Source organism: Rana temporaria, chromosome 11 (genome assembly GCF_905171775.1).
Source record: "Rana temporaria chromosome 11, aRanTem1.1, whole genome shotgun sequence".
In the NCBI taxonomy this organism is placed as follows: Eukaryota; Metazoa; Chordata; class Amphibia; order Anura; family Ranidae; genus Rana; species Rana temporaria.
The window spans coordinates 56493176-56518840 of NC_053499.1; the positions used below are offsets into that span (position 1 = coordinate 56493176).

Genomic DNA, 25665 nt, shown 5'->3' on the forward strand with positions numbered 1-25665 from the left:
TATCTTTCCCAACACAAAACTCAGGCTGTTTTTATCATACGTGAGGGAGAACTTATCAGGAGTTCTCAGGCTGATAACAGAAGAACAGAGTAGGAGAAAGCTACAGGACACAGTTCTTTGAAGAGAGATAAGAAAACACTGCATATATATATATCCATTTTAAGAAAATAATTGTTAGAGAACAGGATTATCTTTGCTGAAGTGCATTGTATGATGTCACACTTACCATATTAGAATCTGGGCATCTCCAAATCCTATTGGCTGGGTTGGAATTGGGGGAAGGCCTGTGATGTCACTCTCATTTCTTCTATAGGTATTACCTAAAAAGCATTTTAAAAATGGAAAAATCAATACCCTGGGATCACAAAAAGCTCAAAGTTTTCACCATGTCATTTTATGTGAAAAGTTGTTCTGTCTATGTCATGGTTTCTTAACCAGGGTAGGGTTCTGTGGAATTCTGGGACTCTTCCAGAGGTTGCTAGGGGTTCTTTAAACAATGAAGAGTTTCTGACTCCCAAAAACCACTGATATCACTAATCTTTTTTTTTGGAGGGGGGTGGGCAGTTTTCATACTGGTCAACAACATAAGAGTATCCTTTCCTGCCTGATCATTAACCACTTCCTGCAAATGGATGTACCCTTACGTCTTTGGGTTTCAGTGGTTCTACTAGGGTAATGGCTGCAGTCACGACCCTGGTATCTTTTTTTACAGCGGCAGTGCTCTATATTATTTACCAGTAATTGATCCAAGTGTTTATACAGCCACTGTCAGGGCAGCACGTCATAGAGATGAAGGAGGAGCTTCCATTCCCTAAGCATCTCTATGGTGCATGAAACGGGAAGCAACAAGGATTTTGTCACTTTCAGTTTTGGATTGTTGTTTTCATTCTGTTGCTGGTTTGTAAAGCATTTGATCCAACCAGTCTCAGTTTGATCAGATGCTTTTCTAATAGACCCCAGATCTCTCACTAAAGAGTACCTGTCACTGCCCGTGCTATCACAAGAGAGGTTTTTCACAGTGATAGTAATAAAATTGATCAAAAAATAAAGGCACTAAATAAATAAAAAAGACTTTATTAAAAAAAAAAAAAAAAAAACGTAAAGGGCCCGTCCCCCCATGCATGCAAATGCGATCACATACAAAGGAACCGCACACATATGTTAGCAGTGATCACATGTGAGATATTGCCATGAATGTCAGAATGAGAGCAACAATTCTGGCACCAGACCTCCTGTTTAACTCCAAACTGTTAACCTGTAAAGGCTGGAAAGTTTTTTAAAGCGTTGCCTATGGATAGTTTTAAGTACCATGGGCCTACGCAATTTTAAAGTATTATGTGGTAGGTATCTATTCACTCGGCGTAACATCATCTTTTATATTTTACCAAACAATTGGGTATTATATTGTGTTTGTGTGCACTAAAATTCATTAAAGTTTTTCCCAAAAATTTGCAACAAACTTTTTTTTTTCCAGAACCGTTGCTTTCAGAAAATATATAATGTATGGGGGTTCTCAGTATTTTCCAAGTAAAAAAAAAATGCTGATTTTTACATGTATGTGAGAAGTCAAAATTGGCTTGGGCAACAAGTGGTTAATACAAGGGGTCTACTTCTATTGGTCACCAATGTATGTGACCAGTTCAGCCATCACAAATTTTGGGGCCCCTTACACAGCTTTAGGCAGGGCCCCCCTGGAGCAGAGAACCGGAGGGGTGGGTGGTGCTGACGAAAAAAAAACAAGTGTAATCTTTTCTCTCCTGACACAAGATAATAAGCGTGGGGGTGGGGGGGTTGCAGTTGCCCTGGGGGGACCACTTTCCACTGAATGCCAATGTAAGGGAGACTATTTTTTTCACAGTTAGTGTTTCCTTTCTGGCCGCTATTATTATTATTATTATTCCAATTTATGATTGTTACTGAAACTTCTTAAGCAGGGGAGTGTTAAAAAAAGGATCTGCTGCGGGTGTCAGATATGGCAGATATGGCAGATACACTACATTCCTTATGCCCCGTACACACGGTCTGACATTTGACCGGCCAAAATCACATCGGAATTCCAACGGAAATTCCATTGGAGTAAAAGAGAACATGTTCTTTATCTATTTATCTAAACTCTGACGGAATTCCTCGGAACTTCCGATGAAAAAAGTTCTGGCCCGGATTCAGAAGGGACTTACGACGGCGTATCTCCAGATACGCCATCGCAAGTCCAAATGAGCGCCGGCGTATCTATGCGCTGATTCATATAGGCAGTTACGCCTGAATTTGGCCAAGATACGACCGATGTAAGTCTTTAACGCCGTCGTATCTTGAGTGCATAATTTTCGCTGGCCGCTAGGGGCGCTTCCGTAGATTTACACGTCGAATATGCAAATGACCTAGATACGCCGATTCAGAAACGTACCTGCGCCCGTCGGATTTAGCTACGCCGTTTACGTAAGGCGTCGGCCCGGCGTAACTTTACCCCTCATAAAGCAGGGGTAAGTCATGTTAAGGTATGGACGTCGGTACAGCGTCGTATTTTACGTTGTTTGCGTAAGTCGTACGTGAATGGGGCTGGGCGTATGTTACGTTCACATCAACAAAGCATTGAGCCGACGTATCTTGCGACGTGACTCTGAGCATGCGCGCGCATGCGCCGTTCGATCGGCCATGCATTTACATGGGGTCACACTTCATTACAATACAACACGCCCACTGTCTTGCTACTTTGAATTACGCGGGCTTACGCCGGCCCATTTACGATACGCCGACAGAACTTTGGGAGCAAGTGCTTTCTGAATACAGTACTTGCCTCTCAATGTTACGTTGGCGTAGCGCATAGGAGATGCGTTACGCCCGCTCAAAGATACGACAATGTATCTGAATCGCGGCCTCTGATCGTGTGTACGGGGCTTTATTCGTTTATGTAGTATTGTATTTTCAACTTACTGACCACGCAAATGTGTCATGAGATGTAATAATTTAGCAGGGTTCCTCGCAACATTATTTCAAGGGCTCTTCTATATTTTAAAAGGTTGAGAAAGGCTGGTCTAAGTATAGTATAAAAAATTACAGAATGGCAAAATAAATAAAAAAGTAAAAATTATTTAAAAAATATGCCCCATCCAGAAAATATTCCTTTTCTAGCACCCCTCTATTAAGAACAACAGATTATGCCAAATATAAGCAAGAGTAAAACTATCTACAAAACAGACTTTTTTGTAATTTATACAGTGTTGAATAAAAGAAAACAGCTTTTGATAGAATATTTGGAATTTGATAAAACCTAGAGTAATACAATCAGAAGAAATGTTTCCATGAAAGAAATGCCAAGCTAAATACATTTTGCATTTATACATCACATACTGTGAATAAAAATATGTACAGTGGAACCTCGGATTGTGAGTAACATGGTTTACGAGCGTTTTGCAATACGAGCTGTTTTTTTTTTTTTAAATCCTGACTTGCTGTGCGAGCGTTGTCTCGCAAGACAAGCAGAATACAAGTCTCTGGGGTGTGTAGTTTCGCATTTGGCAAGAGGTGCGGTGGCACTAATGACGCTCGGATACGCTCTGAGATGCTCTGAGACACTTGGAAACACTCAGAGACACTCGTAAACAATTGGAGACAGTCGGTTTCTCAGAGTGTCCAAGAGCGTCTCTGAGTGTTTCCGAGTGTATCCAGCGCCCCCGCACCTCTGGCCACATGCGGTACTGCATAGACAAGCAGTGTCTGTGGAACAGATTATCTGAGTTTCCATTTTTTTCTATGGGGAAACTTGCTTTAATATACGAGTGCTTTGGATTACAAGCATTATTCTGGAATGAATTATGCACGTAATCCATGGTATTACTATACTTCAAAAACTGTTCCAGAGAAAAAGTTAAACCATTCACTCAGCTACTAGAGTATCAGTGTAATCGGTCTGACTCATGAATTTCGGAGTGTTTATTAAGAACTTGTGTAGTACCCCTCCATTGCCAAGCCATTTTTTTATTTTAGTGCTGTGATAGTTTAAAAATTACTTGCTCATGCAACACTGTAAATTCACTTTTTACCATTTTTTTAGACAGATATAACCTTCTCTTGGATGATATTTAAAGTGAAAACCAAAAATGTGATATATTGCAGCTCATCAATCTTTACTCATTCATACTTATGCAGTTTGCTTTTGAATGTTTCTGTAGTGCTTTTTGCTGTGATTTTTGCAGGTTTTTTTTACAGCAATTTTACAGTGATTTTGCCACAATTTGTGTTTTGTGGGGGATTTGTTTGCTTTTGTTTTGGCCTAATTTGTTGTAGGGCAGATTTAAAAAATGCAAATCGGGGCAAAATTCCTGTAAAAATGCACTGCGTGTCTTTCTGCAGCTTCTCCATTAAAGTCTAACCAAAAATGCAAAAAAAGAAAAACCGTCCCTGACCCGTTCCAAGGCACAAAAAATGCATTGATGTGAACGTGTTCCATAGGAACCCATGTTAAAGAAATGTTTTGCAAAAGGCGTAAAAAAATGCATTGGTGTGAATGGAGTCTTAGATGTAGTGGCTGCATTCATTTTTCTTTTTTTCTGAGGCTTTTTTCAGTCTTTTGTCACCTGTGATCTGGCCAGAAACACACCTCATTTGTTAGAGTGCCTCTGCTCTGGATGAAGGAGCACAGGGGCACCTTTGGGCAGCAACATTGTAAGTATGGGAGAGGGGAATGTAAGAAGTACTAGCAGGATGAAATGCACAAACAATTTGAAGTTAAAATCCAGCTAACACTTTATAAGCAGTTGCAGCAGAGGGATAACTAGAACCTTCAGGGCCCTGGTGCAAGAAACCAAGAAGGGCCCCCCTGACCCCCTCCCCCTTCAAAAAAATATCTGCCATCTGCCAATGAAAGTTCCATTGCTGGAAGATCCCTGGTGACCGGACACTGACGAAGCGCACTGTCACGTGTGCCAAATGCGTTGACGTAGGCAGCGCCATCTCCACCCTGCGCTCAACCATGCATTCCAACAGGTGCGTGCAACTTTAGCCACCCCTTCCGCATGGACTGGCTGGATAAGCTTACGGCACACTCATGAGTCTCCTGACTTGACGTATCAACATCTGACCGGATGTCCAGTGTCTAGCTGCTATCTGACATTGAGCCAACGCAACAACACGAGTAAACATCAAGGATTTACCAATACACTGACTGCAGCGTCCATGAAGGAAGATGATGTATACATCATCTTCATCTCAGTCAATAACCATGGAGTAGTGAGAGCCTCTGGGCAATATCCCTTTATCTCGTCCTTGACATATTCCCTAGTCGAGCTCCCAGTGACATGTCATACCATCCTTATGCTGAACTGTGAAGTTTTACCAAAGCATATAAAGTATATCAAGACTGATAGCCACCTTCACACCTATTGGATTGAACTATCCTTTGCACACTAAGAGATTTTCTCTCCCTTTACTGCACGGACTTTGGCAAATCAATACCTCAGTCTTTGTGCTACACGCTGACATATTAAATCAGCATAACCGGCCTAGGATTCCCCATTTCAATGCTATACCATCTTGAGTGACTTACATACCGGTCCACTCGAATTTATCTACAGTACATAACCACTGCGCGAGTCCCGTCATAGACATGCTAGGTGTAGACTATATAATTGTTTAAGTCCTCCAAGCAGATCCAGTCTCTCCTAGTTGGTTACGCATAAGTGTGTGTGGGGCTCTGAGTTTGGCGCCATAGTGTGACAACGTTGTCAATTTTTTGTAAGTGTTTTTAATTGGGTGCACTGGGATGTAGTGGCTGTTCCCACTAGAAAGGTGCAACTTCACTCCTAGTGGACTAACCCTATTGCTGATTTCTCAATAAAGTTTTTTCAATTTTTTTGATACACTGTGGTTGAGCCTCAGAACTGCTATCCTTTCGAAGATCTTTGTCTCATCATTGTTGTGGATGCATTAATTCCCTATAACTTTGGAGGTATCCCGTCCACTGGACTAATCGGTGACAATTAACAAACGTTTTAATTCCATAATCTGAAAAGTGGGTCCTATGTTCGATTTAATCTCTATAATTCAATTTAATAATCTATTAACCCATTCATTGCTGGAAGATGAGATCCCAGTAAGAAGTGCATGATTAACCCTTCCAGTTCTGTGTTGGAAGTGTATGAGTAACCATTTCATTGCGTGCAGATCCCTGGTTGAAATGCAGTGGTGGGATGGTGGGACCCCATCTTTGAATCCGATTGCCCCTTCTGGCACAAGTCCTCTCTGCTCCAAAAGCCCCCCCCTAGCCATTATTCTCGTACCCCTACCCTCCCCCAAAACACTCCAATTATGCATCTTTGTTAACTTGCCCCCTCAACCCCCCCTCCCTCCTGATCACTGTGTCCCCCTCCCCTGTAGTCTACATATTATAACATTATTGTTTCATTACATGATTATTATCCATTACTACAGACCTAAGATCAGCACGGCACATGGAGAATGATGTTCCTCCTCCCCTGCTCCCCTCTGTGCACAGGAAAACATTGGAGACGGGGAGAAGGCGGAGGCTCCACACTGAAGTGTATGTGACATTTAGTTGTGGGGAGAGATTCCGGCTGCCATATAGAGGAATAATTGCAGCGTGGTGTGGTACCCCAGGAAAGCTACAGTGCAGGTGTCACTAGTATGCCCATGCCAGGCCAGTCAGTGGAGGCAACTTGTTCCAGCACTAGGCTCTATTGCAAGACTTATGCCTCGTACACACGACCAGTTTTCCCATCGGGAAAACTGACATGACAGCTTTTGGCCGGGAAAACTCGCCATGTGTATGCTCCATGGCAGTTTTCCCGACAGCAAAACCGCAGGAAAAATGTTCTCTTTTTTCCTGCCTCTATTACTGGCAGTTTTCCTATGGGAAACACTGCGGTGGAGCATACACATAGCCGGGTTTCCTGGCCAAAGCTCTCATGGCCGTTTTCCTGCCAGGAAAACCGGCCATGTGTAGGGGAAAAATGGTTCTCGGGTTTCCTGGCGGTAAAAAGTCCGCCGGAAATGTGTACAGGGCATCAGCCTTGATTCTTCGGGACACTAGAATTTAAATCTAACCCCAGGAGGGTATCAGCAAATTTGTACAGTTGGGAGGTATGGTCTCCCTGCCATCTTGGGATCTTCCCACGGTGGCAGAATGCCAGGGCTCGGTTCCAAGTGTGACCTTTGCGACCCTGTTCTGTAGTCCAAGGGAGGGGGCGAGCACGACACTCCACACCAGGGAGAAAGCCTCGCATTACTGTGTGGAGTTACAGGCAGAAGAACAGGAAGTGAGGATTTCTCAGAAGAAATAAGGATATTTAAATCAAAATTGAAGGATGAGGTAAGTGAGGGAGGAGGACTGCACTAAGGTAAATGACCTATTTAGGGAAAAAAATTGTAACTTTACAACCCCTTTAAGGCGTCAGCATACCAAGACATTTTGGACAATTTCATGCTCCCAACCTTGTGGGAACAGTTTGGGGGTAGCCCCTTCCTGTTCCAACATGACTGTGCACCAGTGCACAAAGCAAGGTCTATAAAGACATGGATGAGTGAGTTTGGGGTGGAGGAACTTGATTGGCCTGCACAGAGTCCTGACCTCAACCAGATATAACACCTTTGGGATGAATTAGAGTGGAAACTGCGAGCCAGTGTTTCTCGTCCAACATCAGTGCCTGACCTCACAAATGCGCTTCTGGAAGAATGGTCCAACATTCCCATAGACACTCCTAAACCTTGTGGACAGCCTTCCCAGAAGAGTTGAAGCTGTTATACCTGCAAAGGGTGGGCCAACTCATTGTTAAACCCTACGGACTAAAACTGGGATGCCATTAATATGGGAATATATTAGCAAGAAAGGACCAGATAATAACCTGAAAAATACTTACTTTTGGCTGGATAATATGGAGTAAGCAGATCTCCAAAGTCTTCAGTGTAGGACCCCCGCTCTACAGCCGATGGGGGCATGTACCAGGAGTTTGGGTATGTTTGAGATTTGTCAGAAAGGCCATCATTGATATCTTTGGGATCTGTATATACAATAACACCAACTACTCCAAATTTAGCAGCATTTATTGCCTGAGAAACATAGGGACACCAAAAGTTATAGTCATAAATGTTTAAAAATAATCTCTTTGTTAAGAAGGTAGTTTTTATCAAATTATACAATTTATAAGCATTCCAACATTTATTTTTTTCACATTTTATATTCTTTATTTTAAGCTGGTACTCCTTCCATTAACTTACATCTTGGCCTAAGGTGACAACCGTACTGAGCAGCGTTGCCACCCTAGGACAGGGAGTATGTTAGGACTATATAACACCTCCCTTTCTTTTCCATAATAGGGGAGGTGTTTTTTAGTCCACGGAGATAGCAAAGAGCAATGCTAACTGATAACTTGGTGCACTCTCTGCCTCAGGATATCCAAGTGAAAGAAATTCCCCTGTTTTGTCACTGGAACAAGTTTCCCTATTGAAAGACTTCACTGCTTGTGTTGGAGACAATGGTCTCCAGAATGAATAGATAAAGTGAATCTTCTCAGTGGGGACATAGATAGCAATAAAACCTATATACAGTCCAATGAGAATGCAAAATAAATGGTTTTATGATATATATGATTTAATGAAATAATGGTCATTTGGTTGTTTGATTGGAGCTCTTATTGGACTGTATGTATGTAGATTCTCAGCTCTGGGTTTTCTCCCCACTTCTAGGAGGTGTCTCTTTTTTGTAGAGCGTTGCCAAACCATAGTTACTGTGCCCAGTGATAATCTGTATTTTGTGCCTAAATTTTACTTGTGCTTGAACAATAAGGCCTTAGGCCGCGTACACACGATCGGTCAAAATTGATGAAAACGGACTGAAGGTCCGTTTTCATCGGTCCAAACCGATCGTGTGTGGGCCCCATCGGTCAGTTAACCTTCGGTCAAAAAATTTAGAACTTGCTTTAAAATTTAACCAATGTACTGATAACCAATAGGTCAAAACCGATGGTTAGTATGCAAAAGCATCGGTTAAAAACCCGCGAATGCTCAGAATCAAGTCGACGCATGCTTGGAAGCATTGAACTTCGTTTTTTCTGCACGTCGTTGTGTTTTACGTCACCGCATTCTGACCCAATCGTTTTTTTAACTGATGGTGTGTAGGCACATCAGACCATCAGTCAGCTTCATCGGTTAACCGATGAAAACAGTCTATCAGACCGTTCTCATCGGATGGACAGATCGTGTGTACAGGGCATTAGTGTAGCATATATGGTAGTTTTAATAAGGATAAAAGGCACTCACAAGAGTTTAAACCTTATAAGCATTAAGCACTGAGATGTATCAACATCTACAGAGCGGGGCATCATGTGGCCTCTGCCGTGGTAAACTCTGAAGGATGGCGCCAGTAGATACCGTCTTTTCCTGGAGCCTTGGAACACACAGACGATGACCTCACTTCCCGGATGTGATACCGTTGGTGGCGCGTTTGCACTCCTTCAGGCCCGAAAAAGGAGCACATGCTCCGCTAATGCTCTCATCAGAGTTCCACAGGCCCACTCCAGTACTTGCACCTAGTGCCAATTGTCCTTTTTTTTATGTATAAAAATTCCAGTATATATCCCATAGTTTGTAGACACAATAACTTTCACACAAACCAATCAATGTACACTTATTGGGATTTTTTTTTTACCAATGACATTTAGCAGAATACATTTTGGACTAAATTTATTAAGAGATTTTATTTTTGTATTTTTATGGGATAGGTTTTATAGCAGAAAGTAAAAAATATTTTTTTTTCAAACTTGTCTGTATTTTCATTTGTATAATAAAAACAAAAAAACCCAGAGGTGATCAAATACCACAAAAAAAACCCTCTATTTTGCAGAGCAAAAAATGGCCTGGTCATGAAGGGGTAAAACCTTTCGAAGCTGAAGTAGATAAAGAAAGTCCATAAATGATGTTTTTCTTCTTATATTATCACTGGATGAAAAGGATCGATATTCTTATGATTTGATTCCTTCATCCGGTGGGAATATAAGAACGAAAAACATAATTTATGGACTTTCGTTATAGACTGTGTTTCTAATGCCGCGTACACACGATCGGATTTTTCGTCGGAAAAACCTTGGATGGTTTTTCCGACGGAATTCCGTTCAAGCTTGGCTTGCATACACACGGCCACACAAAATTTCTCTGAACTTTCGACCATCAAGAACACGGTGACGTCCAACACTACGACGAGCCGAGAAAATTAAGTTCAATGCTTCCGAGTATGTGTCGGTTTGTGTCGGAATTTTGCGCGTCGGAATTGCTACAGACGATTTTTTTCCGTCTGAAAATTTGAGAACCAGCTCTCAATCTTTTGTTGGCGGAAATTCTGACAGCAAAAGTCCGATGGAGCATACACATGATCGGAATTTCTGTTCAAAAGCTCACATTGGACTTTTGCTGTCGGAGTTTCCAATCGTGTGTACGGGGCATTATAGTGCAGGTTGTTTATTGTTACATATTTTTATATCATTTTAGTTTTACACACATTCACAACTCACAATAATTTAACAAATATAGATGTACCTTAGCAGACCTGCCAACTCCTCCATAGCGCACAATAGCGATGGTCCCTGTTAGATCTATTGTTTTGTTGAGTTGCTCAAAGTCACTTAATCTACCTTGGTGTGCATACACCAGCTTGCCCTGGAAAATACATAGAGAAAGACAGGTTTATGTATCCAACTACAACAAAGTAGTTTAAGGTAAACATATTACACCGCAAATGGTTTGATATTTTAACACTTCAAAACAAAGAGTGTGTCCATGATGATATCCATAAAGCTCAAAGGTGCTAAAGACTGGAGAAATCTTCTTTGGTAACTATCCTAACGAGACTTTGTCACCCAACCTATCATTTCAGAAAAATCTTCCTATACAATCATATGTACATTTTACAGATTTATGCATGCTATTTTCTTGTAAAAGCCCCACTTGTGTAGACATCCAAAAGGCCTGATCTTTGGGCACCGCCTTCTTGGATATGATGTCAGCAACCGCAGCAAACTTAGAGTTGTCACTCAAGCAATGCTCTGTTATGTTCCCTTTGTTCCTCCCCCAGAAACTTCTATGGTCATTAGGGAGGTCAGGAGAGGTGTGGGGTAAAGGAGCTGGACCAGCACAGAGAGTAAATAGACACTTTGGGCCAGATCCACAAACGAATTACGCCGGCGTATCTATTGATACGCCGCGTAATTTTTAAAGTTCCTGCGTCGAAAAATATTGCTGCTCTTGTGTAAAATAAAACTTGCAGATAAATGTTTTTCCAATTTCTATGTGGGTTCCTCATACAATTTAACCGATTGAGGACCGCTGCACGCCTATTTACTACAGCAGAATGGCACGGACAGGCATATGGGCGTACAACCGTGCGCCCGACCGTGGGTCCCGCGAACTCGATTGACGCAGGGATACCTGCGATCATCTCACGGAGAGATAGAGCGGGGAGATGCTAATGTAAACAAGCATCTCCCCGCTCTGCTTAGTGACAATGACATTGATCTCCACTCCGTGTAATCGGAGCGGAGATCAGTGTCATGTCACACACAGCTCATCCCCCTACAGTAAGAAGCACTCACCAGGTCACACTTAACCCCTACAGAGCCACCTAGTGGTTAACCCTTTTACTGCCAGAGTAATTTTTACAATTATCAGTGCATTTTTATAGCACTGATCGCTGTAAAAATTACAAGGGGCCGAACATGGTGTCAAAAGTGTCCGATGTGTCTGCCATAATGTCGCAGTCACAATAAGAATCACTGATCGCCGCCATTACTAGTAAAAAAAAAATATTAAAGGGTCACTAAAGGAAAAAAATTTTTTAGCTGAAATGACTGTTTACAGGGCATAGAGACATAATAGTTAACTGATTCCTTTTAAAAATGATTAAAAATAGATAAAAAAAACAATCATATAATGTGCCTGCAGTGTAGTTTCGTTTTTGCTGTTGTTTGCTGGTTCTCTGATGTACAGAGAGCCACTAGAGGGCAGTCAGCCAATCGAGAGCAGTGATACTTTGTCTAAAACTCCTCAGCACCAATCCAGTTTCGTTTTACACACAGCTCCTTGATTAGTGACCACCGTGAGAAATCTCCCAGCACTGTGGTTATCAGGAAAAAGGCAACCAGGAAGTGTCCAGAACAGAGAGGATTTACAGCAACATCAAAGCAAAAACGAACAATGAGCACATGAAACCAGGACTGCAGCAAGGTAAAGGAAGCTATTTAGCTAAAAAAAAAAATTCCTTTAGTGACCCTTTAATAAAAATGCCATAAAACTATCCCCTATTTTGTAGACGCTATAACTTTTGCGCAAACCAATCAATAAACACTTATTGCATTTTTTTTTTACAAAAATATGTAGAAGAATACGTATCGGCCTAAACTGAGGGAAAAAAATGTTTTTTTTTATATCTTTTTTGGGGATATTTATTATAGCAAAAAGTAAAAAATATTGTTTTTTTTTCAAAATTGTCGCTCTATTTTTGTTTATAGCGCAAAAAATAAAAACCGCAGAGGTGATCAAATACCACAAAAAGAAAGCTCTATTTGTGGGAAAAAAAGGACAATAATTTTGTGTGGGAGCCACGTCGCACAACAGTTAAAGCGACAATCGCAAAAAGGGGCCTGGTCTTTGACCAGCGAAATGGTCTGGGGGTGAAGTGGTTAAAGATGTACTGGGAAGCTAATTGGCTAGTTTAAGGATTTAAATTGTACAAGAATCCCACAGTTCTGCACTTCCTTATACAATATAATATTACAGTGAAATACTTCAAGAAATGTTTATTTGCTTTCTTGTTCCTCTAAAATAAAATGTTTAGGTTATTACTATATTTATTACTATAATGTTCCTTATTGTGGTTGTTTTTATAACAATGGTTAAGACCTTCCCTCAGCTTACCTTTGGATTTCCAGGAGGAGCATAAGCAGCATACGGTTTAACTACAGCGGGGTGTGTTTGGTCTGGTTTTACTTCCTCTTCAGTTTGAAGCGATGTAAATGTGACATCATTACTTGGTGTAACTGATGAGAAAAGAAGTGACATAGAATAAAAGAGAGAATATGGTTTGTATGAACAACATTCAAATTTATGACCAACACAAAGTGACACATAATTGTTAAGTGGAAGGAAAATGCTAAATGTTTTTCCAAATTTTTTATAAATAAATATCTGGAAAAAAAAACTAGTGGAACTAATTGCCTTCAGAAGTCACCTAATTAGTAAATAGATTCTACCTGTGTCTAATGTAATCTTGGTATAAATACAGCTGTTCTGTGAAGCCCTCAGAGGTTTGTTAGAAAACCTTAGTGAATAAATAGCATCATAAAGGCCAAGGAACACACCAGACAGGTCAGTGATATAGTTGGCGAGAATTTTAAAGCAGGGTTAGGTTATAAAAAATTATCCCAAGCGTTGAACATTTAATGAAGCACTGTTCAATCTATCATCCCAAAATGGAAAGAGTATGGTGTCCGTTTAATAAACTGAGAAGTTTTTTCTCAGTTCGGTTCTCAGCAGTTCTCAGAGGAAAATTATTTCCTCTGCAGCCGGTTTAATAAACTGAGGCCTCGTACACACGACCAAGGAACTCGTCGAAAAGACACATAGTTTTGCTCGACGAGTTCTTTGTTAGGCTTGTCGAGGAACTCGACAAGCTTGCTTTGGATACACACTGTCAAGACCAAATCTCCTCGTTCTCAAACGCGGTGACGTACAACACATACAATGGCAGGGGAAGTTTGATTCTTGGAGCCTTGGGGCTGCTTTTGCTAATCTCATGTTACTGCGTGTTAAGTAAAAGTTTGGTAAGAGACGATTTGCACTTTTCAGTCTGTTACAGCGTCAAAAATGTGTTATCTCCATAATTACAAACGCTACTTTTACCGAAGGTGCGCTCCCATCTCATACTTTATTCTGAGCATGCACGGGTTACTTAGCATACACACAATCGTGTTTCTCGTTGAAAACCAGCCCGATGAGTTCCTCGACAGTTTCCTCAATGAAAAACGTACACACGACCGGTTTCCTCTGCAAAAAATCTCTCCCACCAAGTTTCTTGATGGATTCTATCTAGGAAAACGTTTGTGTGTACGAGGCCTGAGAACTTCAGTTCTCAAAGGGAGAACAGAGGAGAAGTGTTTCCTCTGAAAACGGCTGAGATCTGTGTAAAAGTGGGTGGGCTGCCTGTAATCTCGTGAGATATTGTGAGATTACAGTGCAGCCGAGTTCAAAAAGTGAAACTAAAATTTAAAAGAACATGTAGTTACATGTTTTCAGAAGTGATAACTATATATATATATATACAGTATATATACACACACACATATATACAGTATTTATATATATGTATACACACACACATACTGTATATACAGTATTTATATATGTATATATACACACACACACACACATATATACAGTATATATGTATATATACACAAACACATGAATATATGTTGGGTGCCAAAGGACTGAGTGATTACCCGCCCATGAGAGAAGGTCGTGCGAACATGTCTGTGCCATCAACGCCATTTGGAAAGCTGCGACCACCGATGTCTGTGCCGGGAGTCAACGCAATGTCCGCTGCTGCTGGAGTACCCCTGACAGACCGGAATCCGTTCGTCCTGTTTTCTAGTGGCAGCACGGAGGCCCTCAGACTGTCCTGCCCCCGATGTTCGGAGCTGGCCGTACGTCTGTTACCTTTTGCCAGATGTAAGAGATGCCAGAATTACCTATTCCAAGTGGAACCACCGACTGAGTCTCCCCGGGAGTACAAGGTGGACTGGATCACTGGGACTGGGACCGCGGAGGCCCCATGGCCGGAACCCTCCCCAACTACAGTAGTATCTGATCCAGAGGTTGTGACCGTCTCGTCCATGCTTACCCTGCCATCGGCTGCTACCCCAACCGCATCACCGGAGGTAAGCGATGTGGATGAGAAAGGATGTGTGCCCAGTGTAAAAGCGGGTGTCATACCGGAGGCGACACCAACCAATGTAGTCTCCGTGTGGCATGCTATAGCTAACATGGGCCTCACACGGGATTCCCACGGCTGTGGTCAAGGCCTGCCAGTGAGAGTGGATGATTCAACCAACGTCCCTGTTGGGGGCGCACCTGTTTGCCCACGGAAGAGTGTGAGTCATCGGATCTGGACTCTTTGGGGACGACAAATGGTTCGAGCCCGAGTTTCTCGAGTCCCAATGTGGAAGAAGCTCTCGGGCGTGCCGCACCACTTGCGGGACTTCCCCAGCTAACTTGGAAGGTTGGAGCGCTGAGCACCAGCGTCGCTAACCCTATGCCTGCTCTGTCGCCAGTATTGAGGAGAGTTTCGGACGCCGTCGTGCTACAAGGCCATGGGGACCCCCGTACCTTGCCTAAACTGGCCCGCCTACAGCGCATTTTTATAAAAAAGTTGGCCACTGATTACGGGTGGGAATATCCCTTCTGCCCGAACTTGAAAAGATGAGAGAGGACTGGTACAGGAATGCAGTCTGAGATTATTTGAATGTACCAAAGGTTCATCGCGATACAGAGTATGCATTCGTCTTGTTGGTCAGCAATTCAAAGATTGCTTGAGGGATTGGAGCCCTGGCCGGTATATCTACAACGACAGAGTGGTCCTCAAATGTCCCGGGAATGTGGATCAAGTTTTCTCTGTTACCACTACAGATTACCGAGGGGACATTGTTGTTTTGCCGGATCCACGGTTCTATAAATAGGCCTCATGGCTGCGCTATCACCTTTGCTGTTTGCTTTAACCACTTAAGACCTGGAACTTTATGCAGGTAAAGGACCTGGCCAGTTTTTGCGATTCGGCACTGCGTCGCTTTAACTGACAATTGCGCGGTCGTGCGATGTGGCTCCCAAACAAAATTGGCGTCCTTTTTTTCCCACAAATATAGCTTTCTGTTGGTGGTATTTGATCACCTCTGCGGTTTTTATTTTTTAAGCTATAAACAAAAATAGAGCGACAATTTTGAAAAAAAAATCAATATTTTTTACTTTTTGCTATAATAAATACCCCCAAAAAAGATATAAAAAAACATTTTTTTTTCTCAGTTTAGGCCGATACGTATTCTTCTACATATTTTTGGTAAAACAAATCGCAATAAGAGTTTAACGATTGTTTTTCACAAAATTTATAGCGTTTACAAAATAAGGGATAGTTTTATGGCATTTTTATTAATATTCTCCCACCTCTCCCTGCATTTGATCAACGCCGCCGGGCTTTTCTTAAACATTTTATATTTTTTGGGGGGTATTTATTATAGCAAAAAGTAAAAAATATTGGTTTTTTTTCAAAATTGTCGCAAAAAATAAAAACCGCAGAGGTGATCAAATACCACCAACAGAAAGCTCTATTTGTGGGGAAAAAAGGACGCCAATTTTGTTTGGGAGCCACGTCGCACGACCGCGCAATTGTCAGTTAAAGCGACGCAGTGCCGAATCGCAAAAACTGGCCAGGTCCTTTACCTGCATAAAGGTCCAGGTCTTAAGTGGTTAAAGCAAACAGCAAAGGTGATAGCGCAGGCATGAGGCCTACTTACAGAACCGTGGATCCGGCAAAACAACAATGTCCCCTCGGTAATCTGTAGTGGTAACAGAGAAAACTTGATCCACATTCCCGGGACATTTGAGAACCACTCTGTCGTTGTAGATATACCGGCCAGGGCTCCAATCCCTCAAGCAATCTTTGAAATGCTGACCAACAAGACGAATGCATACTCTGTATCGCGATGAACCTTTGGTACATTCAAATAATCTCAGACTCTCAGACTGGTATAGACGGTGAGGATTGGGATGATATGTGGGATTGCCCCTTTCAGCACTTGGTTTCGGCAAGGGATAGGTTGATACACTTTAAATTTCTGCACAAATCTATTACACCCCAGCGAGACTCTCTGCTTTGTTTCCCTCGGCTACCTCGGAGTGCTGGCAAGGCTCCTTCTCGCCAGCTGATGCCAAGCACATCTTTTGGGAATGCCCGCTAATAAAAGTATTTTGGGAGGGGGTGGTTTCTTGCCTGAAGGATATTCTGCAGGTGCCTGTTCCGCTTCTGGGCTTAGTGGAGGAAGTGGTCCCCTCCAGGGCCCTTAGAACGTTGCTGAACATACTACTGTTCTATGGGAGGAAGGCCATATTACTTAAGTGGAAATCACCTGACCCACCGGGTATAGCGTTTTGGAAGAGCTTGGTGAACTCGATGATGCCCTTATACAAGGCGACCTATCTCTCCAGGGGATGCGAGAAAAAGTTTAATAAGGTCTGGCGGGCCTGGTTTGATGCGGAGGCCACTGCTGGTTAGAGGGGAGGGATGAACGGAGAGCCTCACTTTTGAACTATCTACTGTACATGTGAAACGGGTGGGCACACTTATGATGTAATGGTGGAGGGAGGGCCGTGCGGGTCCCCTCCATGGCCACTCCCATGGCAGGGGGGGGTGCAGGCTGGGGTGTATAGTTAGTTAATCAATGAGTTGTGTAATGTATACCTGCCATTAACTGTTTGTACTGCCAAAGTGTACGTACCTGACTCTCATTTTTGCTGGTACTAATACCGGAGGTGGTGGTGGACTGAGTTATGGGGCTAAGGGAGGGCGGGGGTGGTGATAGGGGTTGGGGGGCATGTTTTTTTGTAGGCAGCTACCTATGTTAGGTAAGGTGTCAATGTTACGACCATGTTGGTCGCGAGAGACATGGTGTTGTGCCGTGGTACTCTCTTTTTTGTGTTTGTATGTCGTGTTGAAAAATTTCAATAAAAAGAATTTTACAAAAAAAAAAAAAAGGAGTTAACCACTAGGGGGTGCTGTAGGGGCTATGTGTGACCTCATATGTGTTTCTAACTGTAGGGGGCGGGGCTGGAGGTGTGACGTCACTGATCGCCTTTCCCTATATCAGGGAACAGACGATCAGTGACATTTTCACTGTGAAGAACGGGAAAGGTGTGTTTACACACACCTCTCCCCGTTCTTCAGCTCCTGTGACCAATCGCCGGACACGGGCGGCGACCGGGTCTGCGGGTCCGGCGATCGGGTCTGCGGGTCCCGCGGCCATGGTCACAGAGCTTCGGACTGGGTCGCAGGCGCGCGTCCGACCCACGGCTGGGCACTTAAAGAGGTACGTGCTTGTGCCCAACCATGCCATTCTGCCAACGTATGTGTTCAGGAGGCGGTCCTTAAGTGGTTAAAGAAGTTACGGACAAGAACTGTTGCCTTTTTCCAGTTTTGCTTTGATTCCACCGGATCCACATTTTATTGTTTGTGCAGAACTTTGGGGGGGTTGATAAGTTAGTGAGGATGGGATCTTGCTGGCTTCTTCACAGCACCTGGAGAAGGAGAAAGGAGAAGATACCATTTTTTATATCTCCCTTTCCTTGCTAATTGTTCTGAGTGAACAGTGGACTGCCTTATTCTGGTACTACCAGCGCACTGGCCACTAGGGGCGGTGTTCTGCAACTTCTACCAGCGCAGAAGAACTCTTGTACATTTTTAGCCTTGCAGCAGAAAAAAAAAACACTTAAATATGATTATTGCCATTTGCATATCTCAGAACTTACTGATATCTCCTTGGGAGGAGGGAAATTTCGCCTTCTGACGAGAGGGTGCAGTTGTTTCACCAATCTTGGTGACTGTACATATTTAGTTTTTGGTAATGTGTCTCTCTGGGAGGAAAGAGAGCTACACTTTAAGTGAGTGGGGTGCAGCTCCAGTTCATCCCTTGGGGACCAAGTAAAATGTATATTTATACATGTGTTTTCTTGTTTCTTCCAATATTATTCTGCAGGTGGATTGACCAGCTATCAACAACTGTTGGAGAATGGGGCAGTAAAGGTAGTCAGGATTTTGGAAATTTCTATGCATCACTGTACATAAATGTTTGTATAATAATGTTTTAAAAATGTTTGTATATTTCTATTTCTTCTTTCTACTGTCCTTTTCTGTTGCTATGCAGATTCAGGTCGGGTATTCAGGATTAAATACCCTCTTTGGGACACTAGGGACAGTGTCTATTCAGGTAGGGGGAGTGTGTAGTGCCTATGTACTATATAGTACTGGTGCTATCTAAATTTATGTGTAGTTAAACTCTGATCCTGATTGTTAGAGCAATTATGCGGTCTCTGTCTCAGCTTGGCTGTGCTGTGAGTCCATTCTGCTGTATTGGGGTGTTCTTCTAGCCCCGGTGCCGCAGGTGGCAGCAGTGGAGTTAAGGTTTGGGCGCTCTTTCCCAGCAGCCAATCACAGGGGTTTGTCCTCGCTGTGCATGCTGGGGAGGGGTATTTATGGGGCAGACGCCATTGGTTCTGGGTCCTTCTTCGTCGAGTGTGGCACCCACCTATAGGGTGGCCACATCACGGCGCCCTGGCGCATTGCCGGCGGCATAGCCGTGCTGTCCTATTGATTTCAATGGGCGGGAGCGGTGAAGGAGCGGTATACACACCGCTCCTTCACCCCTCCAAAAATGCGGCTAGCAGACCTTTTTTTCCCGTCCTGCTTGCGCACCGCTCCAGTGTGAAAGCCCTCAGGCTTTCACAGCAGTAGCTGTTTAGGGTCGGTTTGCAGGTGCTATTTTTAGCACAATAGGGCCTGCAAAGCACTCCAGTGTGAAAGGGGTCTATGTGTGGTGGAAAACTAACACTACACATCACCCTGAACACATCATAACCACCGTGAAACGTGATGATGACAACATCATGTTGTGGGGATGCTTTTTTTCATTAGGGACAGAAAAGCTGGTCAGAGTTGATGGTGAGATGGATGGAGCCAAATACAGGACAATCCTAGAAGAAAACACGTTATGCCCTGTACACACGATCGGTTCATCCGATGAAAACGGACCAATGGATTTTTTCATCAGATATCCGAGGAAGCTGACTTTCATCAGTCTTGCATACACACCATCAGTTAAAAATCCGTTTGTGTCAGAACGCGGTGACGTAAAACAATACGACGTGCTGAGAAAAATTAAGTTCAATGCTTCCGAGCATGCGTCGACTTGATTCTGAGCATGCAGGGATTTTAAACCGATGGACTTGCCCACAGACGATTGTTTTTTTGTATCGTTTTTTTAACCATCAGATAATTTTAAAACAGGTTCTACGTTTTTTCACCGATGGGAAAAAAAACGATGGGGCCCACACACGATTGGTTCGTCCGATAAAAACGGTCCATCAGACAGACCGATCGTGTGTACAGGGCATAAGAGTCTGCAAAAGACTTGAGACTGGGGCAGAGGTTCACCTTCCAGCAGGACAACGACCCTAAACATACAGCCAGAGCTACAATGAAATGTTTTAGATAAAGCATATTTATGTGTTAGCATGGCCCAGTCAAAGGCCAGACCTAAATCCAATTGAGAATTTGTGGCAAGACTTGAAAATTGCTGTTCACAGACGCCCTCCATCCAATCTGACAGAGATTGAGCTATTTTGCAAAGAAGAATGGGCAAAAATATCAATCTCTAGATGTGCAAAGCTGTAAGAGACATACCCAAAAACACTTACAGCTGTAATTGCAGCAAAAGGAGGTTCTACAAAGTATTGACTCAGGGGGTCCGAGTACAAATGCACACCACACTTTTCACATATTTATCTGTAAAAAAAATTGAAAACCATTTATCATTTTCCTTCCACTTCACAATTATGTGCCACTTTGTGTTGGTCTATCACATAAAATCCCAATAAAATACATTTATGTTTTTACATAGTTACATAGTTAGTCAGGTTGAAAAAAGACACAAGTCCATCCAGTTCAACCACAAAAAAATAAACAAACAAAATAAAAAACACAATACAATCCCATACACCCAACTCCATACCCACAGTTGATCCAGAGGAAGGCAAAAAACCCCAGCAGAGCATGATCCAATTTGCTACAGCAGGGGAAAAAATTCCTTCCTGATCCCCCGAGAGGCAATCGGATTTACCCTGGATCAACTTTACCTACAAATCTTAGTACTCAGTTATTTTATGTACATTTAGGAAAGAATCCAGGCCTTTCTTAAAGCAATCTACTGAGCTGGCCAGAACCACCTCTGGAGGGAGTCTGTTCCACATTTTCACAGCTCTTACTGTGAAAAAACCTTTCCGTATTTGGAGGTGAAATCTCTTTTCCTCTAGACGTAAAGAGTGCCCCCTTGTCCTCAGTGTTGACCGTAAAGTGAATAACTCAACACCAACATGGTTGTAACATGACAAAATGTGGAATATTTCATGGGGTATGAATACTTTTTCAAGGCACTGTAACTACATATTTATAGCTGCAACAAACCATGCAATTGTTATTCTAAACTACAAAGTAATCTATGCAGGGAGAAATGGCTTTTGAAAAATACATCTGGACAAATTAAATGTATGCACACCTTGGGTACTTCTTTAACATTGTTTTACAATCACTAGTGTTGGCGACCCGGTGGATCGGTGATTTCAATCCCTGGTCATGTGACTGTGCCATTGCTTGCTAGACCCTGGGAGGTGGTTATTTGCACTTCCGTACCCAAAAATGCTGGGTATCTATTGTCACAAGCTGCAGAGGAGGGAGGAGCGGTGGGGAAAAGCAGTGAGTGGGGGGGGGGGGGGTCACTTTTTACTTTACTGTTGTGTGCCTCTTTATAGCTTTGGATAAACTCTTTCTCTTTCTGCTTGTCCTGGTGACCACTGTCACTGGAAATGAAAGTGAGGAACGGTCAGCAGGGACAGGAAAATAATCCAATAAGGATACTTGTTCTGGGGACTATGAGAGCATTTTCCTCATTCTAGAGAAAATGCTTTACACCAGGGGTATGTATTTAAAATTCACAGAGGTCCAGTCAGTAAAATATTTCTTTCAGCACTTTTCATTTGTGTGCTAAATTCAGTTTCCATGTCACCTCGCTCCCAGTAAAACACTTGAGACTTTTCACTTTATTAAGCGCAAACTCTTTACTTGTGTCTGAGCTTTTGTACCTCCAAGTATTCTCAGGCCTCGTACAGACGACCGAGGAACTCGTCATAAATTAAACATCGTTTTTCTCGACGAGTTCGTTGTTAGGCTTGTCGAGAATCTTGACAAGCTTTCTTTGCGTACACACTGTCAAGACAAAATCTCGTTGTTCTCAAACGCGGTGACGTACATCACCTACGACGACACTATAAAGGGGACGTTTGATTTCACTGGCGCCACCCTTGGGGCTGCTTTTGCTAATCTCATGTTACTGCGTGTTAAGTAAAAGTTTGGTGAGAGACGATTCGCGCTTTTCAGTCTGTTACAGCGTGACGAATGTGCTATCTCCATTACAAACCCTACTTTTACCGAAGGCACGCTCCCCTCTCATACTTTATTCTGAGCATGTGCGGGTTTCTAAGCATACACATACGAACGTGTTTCTCGTCGTAAACCAGCCTGTCGAGAAACACGTCAAGGAAATTGAAACTCCCCTCGAGGAAAAAGAGAACTTGTTCTCTTTTTTTCTCGTCGAGTTCCACAACAGTTTTCTCGATGAAAAACATACACACGACTGTTTTCCTCGTCAAAAAAGCTCTGCCACCAAGTTTCTTGATGGATTCTGTCGAGAAAAACGGTCGTGTGTACGAGGCCTAACTCTACTTCTTCCCAGTGACATACAGGCTCGATCCATGGGGGCTCTGTGCCTCGATATTGGTTCCTTGTATGGGGGACCGATCACTAGGGAGGAGGCCAAGCTCAGAAGTCCCCTCACTACCAGAGTTCATCATCATCCCTGCCAAGCCATGTTATTCTCCCGCCGGCTGACAGCTATAGCACCCAACACTCCCCTGATTACTCATGGTTAATGGCAATATAGCCTTTCACTTCTCAGCATCACCACTTGTTAACCCTTGGTAGCATTCTCTCCTGAACCTCTCTTCCTCCCCTGTTACAAGCCCTCTTTAAATAAAATTAGAACTTTACTGAAAGTTGATGCAGTTTACAGTCACAACAGGCTCTCAGAATTTCTTGAAATTGTTCCACTTGTCTTAACTCAGGCTGCCCAGCTAATGTCCATTTAACGAGTCCATTTGAGATGAGTCTGCTTCCAGTACCCAAACTGGGTACCCCTAAAAGAGAGACTACGTGTTCAGAGTAGACTACATCCTAACTCCCTGGGCAGCCTTCTAGTACACAGCTATGTTGCATAACTTTAACCTATACCAAATGATATTAGAACAAAAAGCAAGGTATCATATACCCCAAAAGGCACCTCCTTACACACTAAAATACAAAAAAATTAAAGACTCCTTATCACTCACATTTTTTTCTTTGCTTAAAGAATATGTAGACTCAACATTTCATATTCTTGATATGTGCCTGCTGTACCATGATGTACTAATATGAACACATACTGTATCATGTTCTCTTTGTATTGCTTCCTTTGCGTGAAATCCCTGGTGTTCCTGCCAGTCCCTCTGCTTTCCTATTAAAAACTGACCACACAAAGTAGGAGAACACACTGTGGTCCGTTCTCTAGTTATGCTGAGAATTCAGCCTGCTCTTTTCCAATGTTCAGACTTATCCTGACACCACCACCACCACCTTCACAGAATTTCACTGTACAAATCAGTGCACTGTTGTTTATCCTCCCCTAGCTCATATGTAGCTGAGAACAGATGGAATGATCTCTTATAAAAAAAGAGAAAATGCATTTATAAGGTTTTTTATATCTATATACAAATGGTTTACCTTTCATTTATTTTTTTAACTAAATGGGTTGTTTTACAAGGTGAGGGTTTACAATAACTTTATTTACAAAAGAAAACTCATGGTAGGAATCTTCTATGCTACCCTAAGATACATCAAGAAATAAAAAAATACCACAAGCATGACAAAAAATTTTCTTTCTTTTATATTTGTGATGGCCTGATAAGTAGGTTACTTACAAGCAATGAGAAATAACAAAAAATAAAAAATATTGCATTCATATAAATCTACTGCACAATGAATATGACTATCAAATGAGAAAAAAGGATCTAGTGGTATCCTGCTATGTCTGCTCTCGCTCAGTTGATATTAAATTTTATGCAACAAATTATCGATATAGCAAACATACTTTTACAATTAAATAGTACTTATTTTTTAGTGTTGACTGTTTTAAATGTTGTCAATAATCACTTTCATTAAAGCGGAAGTAAACCCATCGATTTAACAGTTTCAAAAAGCAGTTACATTTCCGGCATGCCGGGATTGCTAACTGTCACATTGGTTGTGCTCTCAACCAAACTGCCAAACCATCCAATGACTGGTGTCATAACTGATCACATGTGCAGAACCATGGCAGTTGAAGATTAAACATAGGCCAAGATGGTAGCTTCCTTGGCTGAAAATGATAGGTGGGTTTACTTACACTTAAGCAGGGTTACTAAGTTTATTAACATAATGATGTCAGAGATCAGACTTACTTATCTGCACACTGTTTGGCTTTTCTGCATTAGGAAAGGATAAATAGACATCATATCTTTCCTCCTTAGCATCATCAAGACCAGAAGCACTGTTTTTCCAACGGCTGAGTATGTACTTCACTAATGCTTCATCTCCATCCGTTGTGGCCATGTGAGGATATTCACTGAGTGTCCTGTTGGAGAGATTGGGGATTAATATTATTTATAGACACAGAGCAAGAAATAGAATAAGAAACACCAAAGCAAGAAAGACCTTCAAAAGTGTATTACGCCAACATGATCTACCATCCCAGCAAATAAGAGCTTTTAAGTACCACAGTCAAACTTCTTGAAAACAGCTGTGGTTTATATACTGTATAGGTTTGGTTAAAGGAACATATTAGTAATATCAGAAAAGGCTTTAGACACCACTCAGTGTATAAACACTGTGCCACCTGTCACAATAAAAGATCCTACTAATACTATATTTTGGGTATTGATAGGTATAGTGCACACTGGAGGGGTAGTTCCCTAGTTAGAGAGATATAAAGAATGGAGATGGAGATGGATTAGATTGTATGTTCCTTATGGTCTTTACGTGAATGTAGATGTTAATGCTTTTATTGATAATTCTTGAGTTTATGTCTGGTTGATAAAATGTTTTTTTAACTTGATCTGAATTTTGGTCATCAGCCGATAATGATAAAGTTAATATTAACCTATTGCTATTTGGCATTAAGTACCTCATCTAGCTGGCATTTTCTATATTTTTACTTTTCCAATTGTATATCTAGCTCTGGCTCTTTTCCAGTGAGGGTCGCCTTCTATCTTGGCCATTTAAGGCCTAGTTTGGAGAAATTTAAGATTTTTGAAGTCCTTATCCCCAATGATTTTTACTATTTTCTACCCAATATCTTTGTTGAGGACTGTTAATGCAGTATTCTTTGTTGGACTGCATTGCCCTTTTCGAAAATCTTTATTTTTATCTTTATTAAGATTTTGTCAGTGTATATTACCATTTTTATATACCCCTATTGATTCTGCAGGTTTTAACTATCGTAATGTTGTTTGTTCCCTGTAGGGGGCGCTCACGCTCTCTAGGTTGTGTGTGGCCCCATACTAGGTAGTTAGACATTTCCTGTTTCCATATTAGATGCTAGCAGTGGATGACCTATTTAGCGTGTTCTTTACAATATCTACAATGACTTTTTTATTTAGTCGATATTGTGAGTACTACCGATGGCAGTGGGTCATACACTGGCTTTTATCCATGAGTCTTTTATG

The 25665-nt window shown here is 42.1% G+C and overlaps 1 protein-coding gene across 1 annotated transcript in view; it reads right to left on the reverse strand.

The window, feature by feature from the left end:
* NAALADL1 (N-acetylated alpha-linked acidic dipeptidase like 1) overlaps positions 1-25665 on the reverse strand; it is a 103789-nt gene that overhangs the window by 62364 nt on the left and 15760 nt on the right. The window contains exons 2-6 of the mRNA XM_040328572.1: positions 24403-24575; positions 12916-13037; positions 10543-10662; positions 7872-8061; positions 227-320 (exon numbers count right to left, since the gene is read on the reverse strand). Coding sequence (XP_040184506.1) covers positions 227-320; positions 7872-8061; positions 10543-10662; positions 12916-13037; positions 24403-24575 — 699 coding nt within the window. The remainder of the gene's footprint in view (positions 1-226; positions 321-7871; positions 8062-10542; positions 10663-12915; positions 13038-24402; positions 24576-25665) is intronic.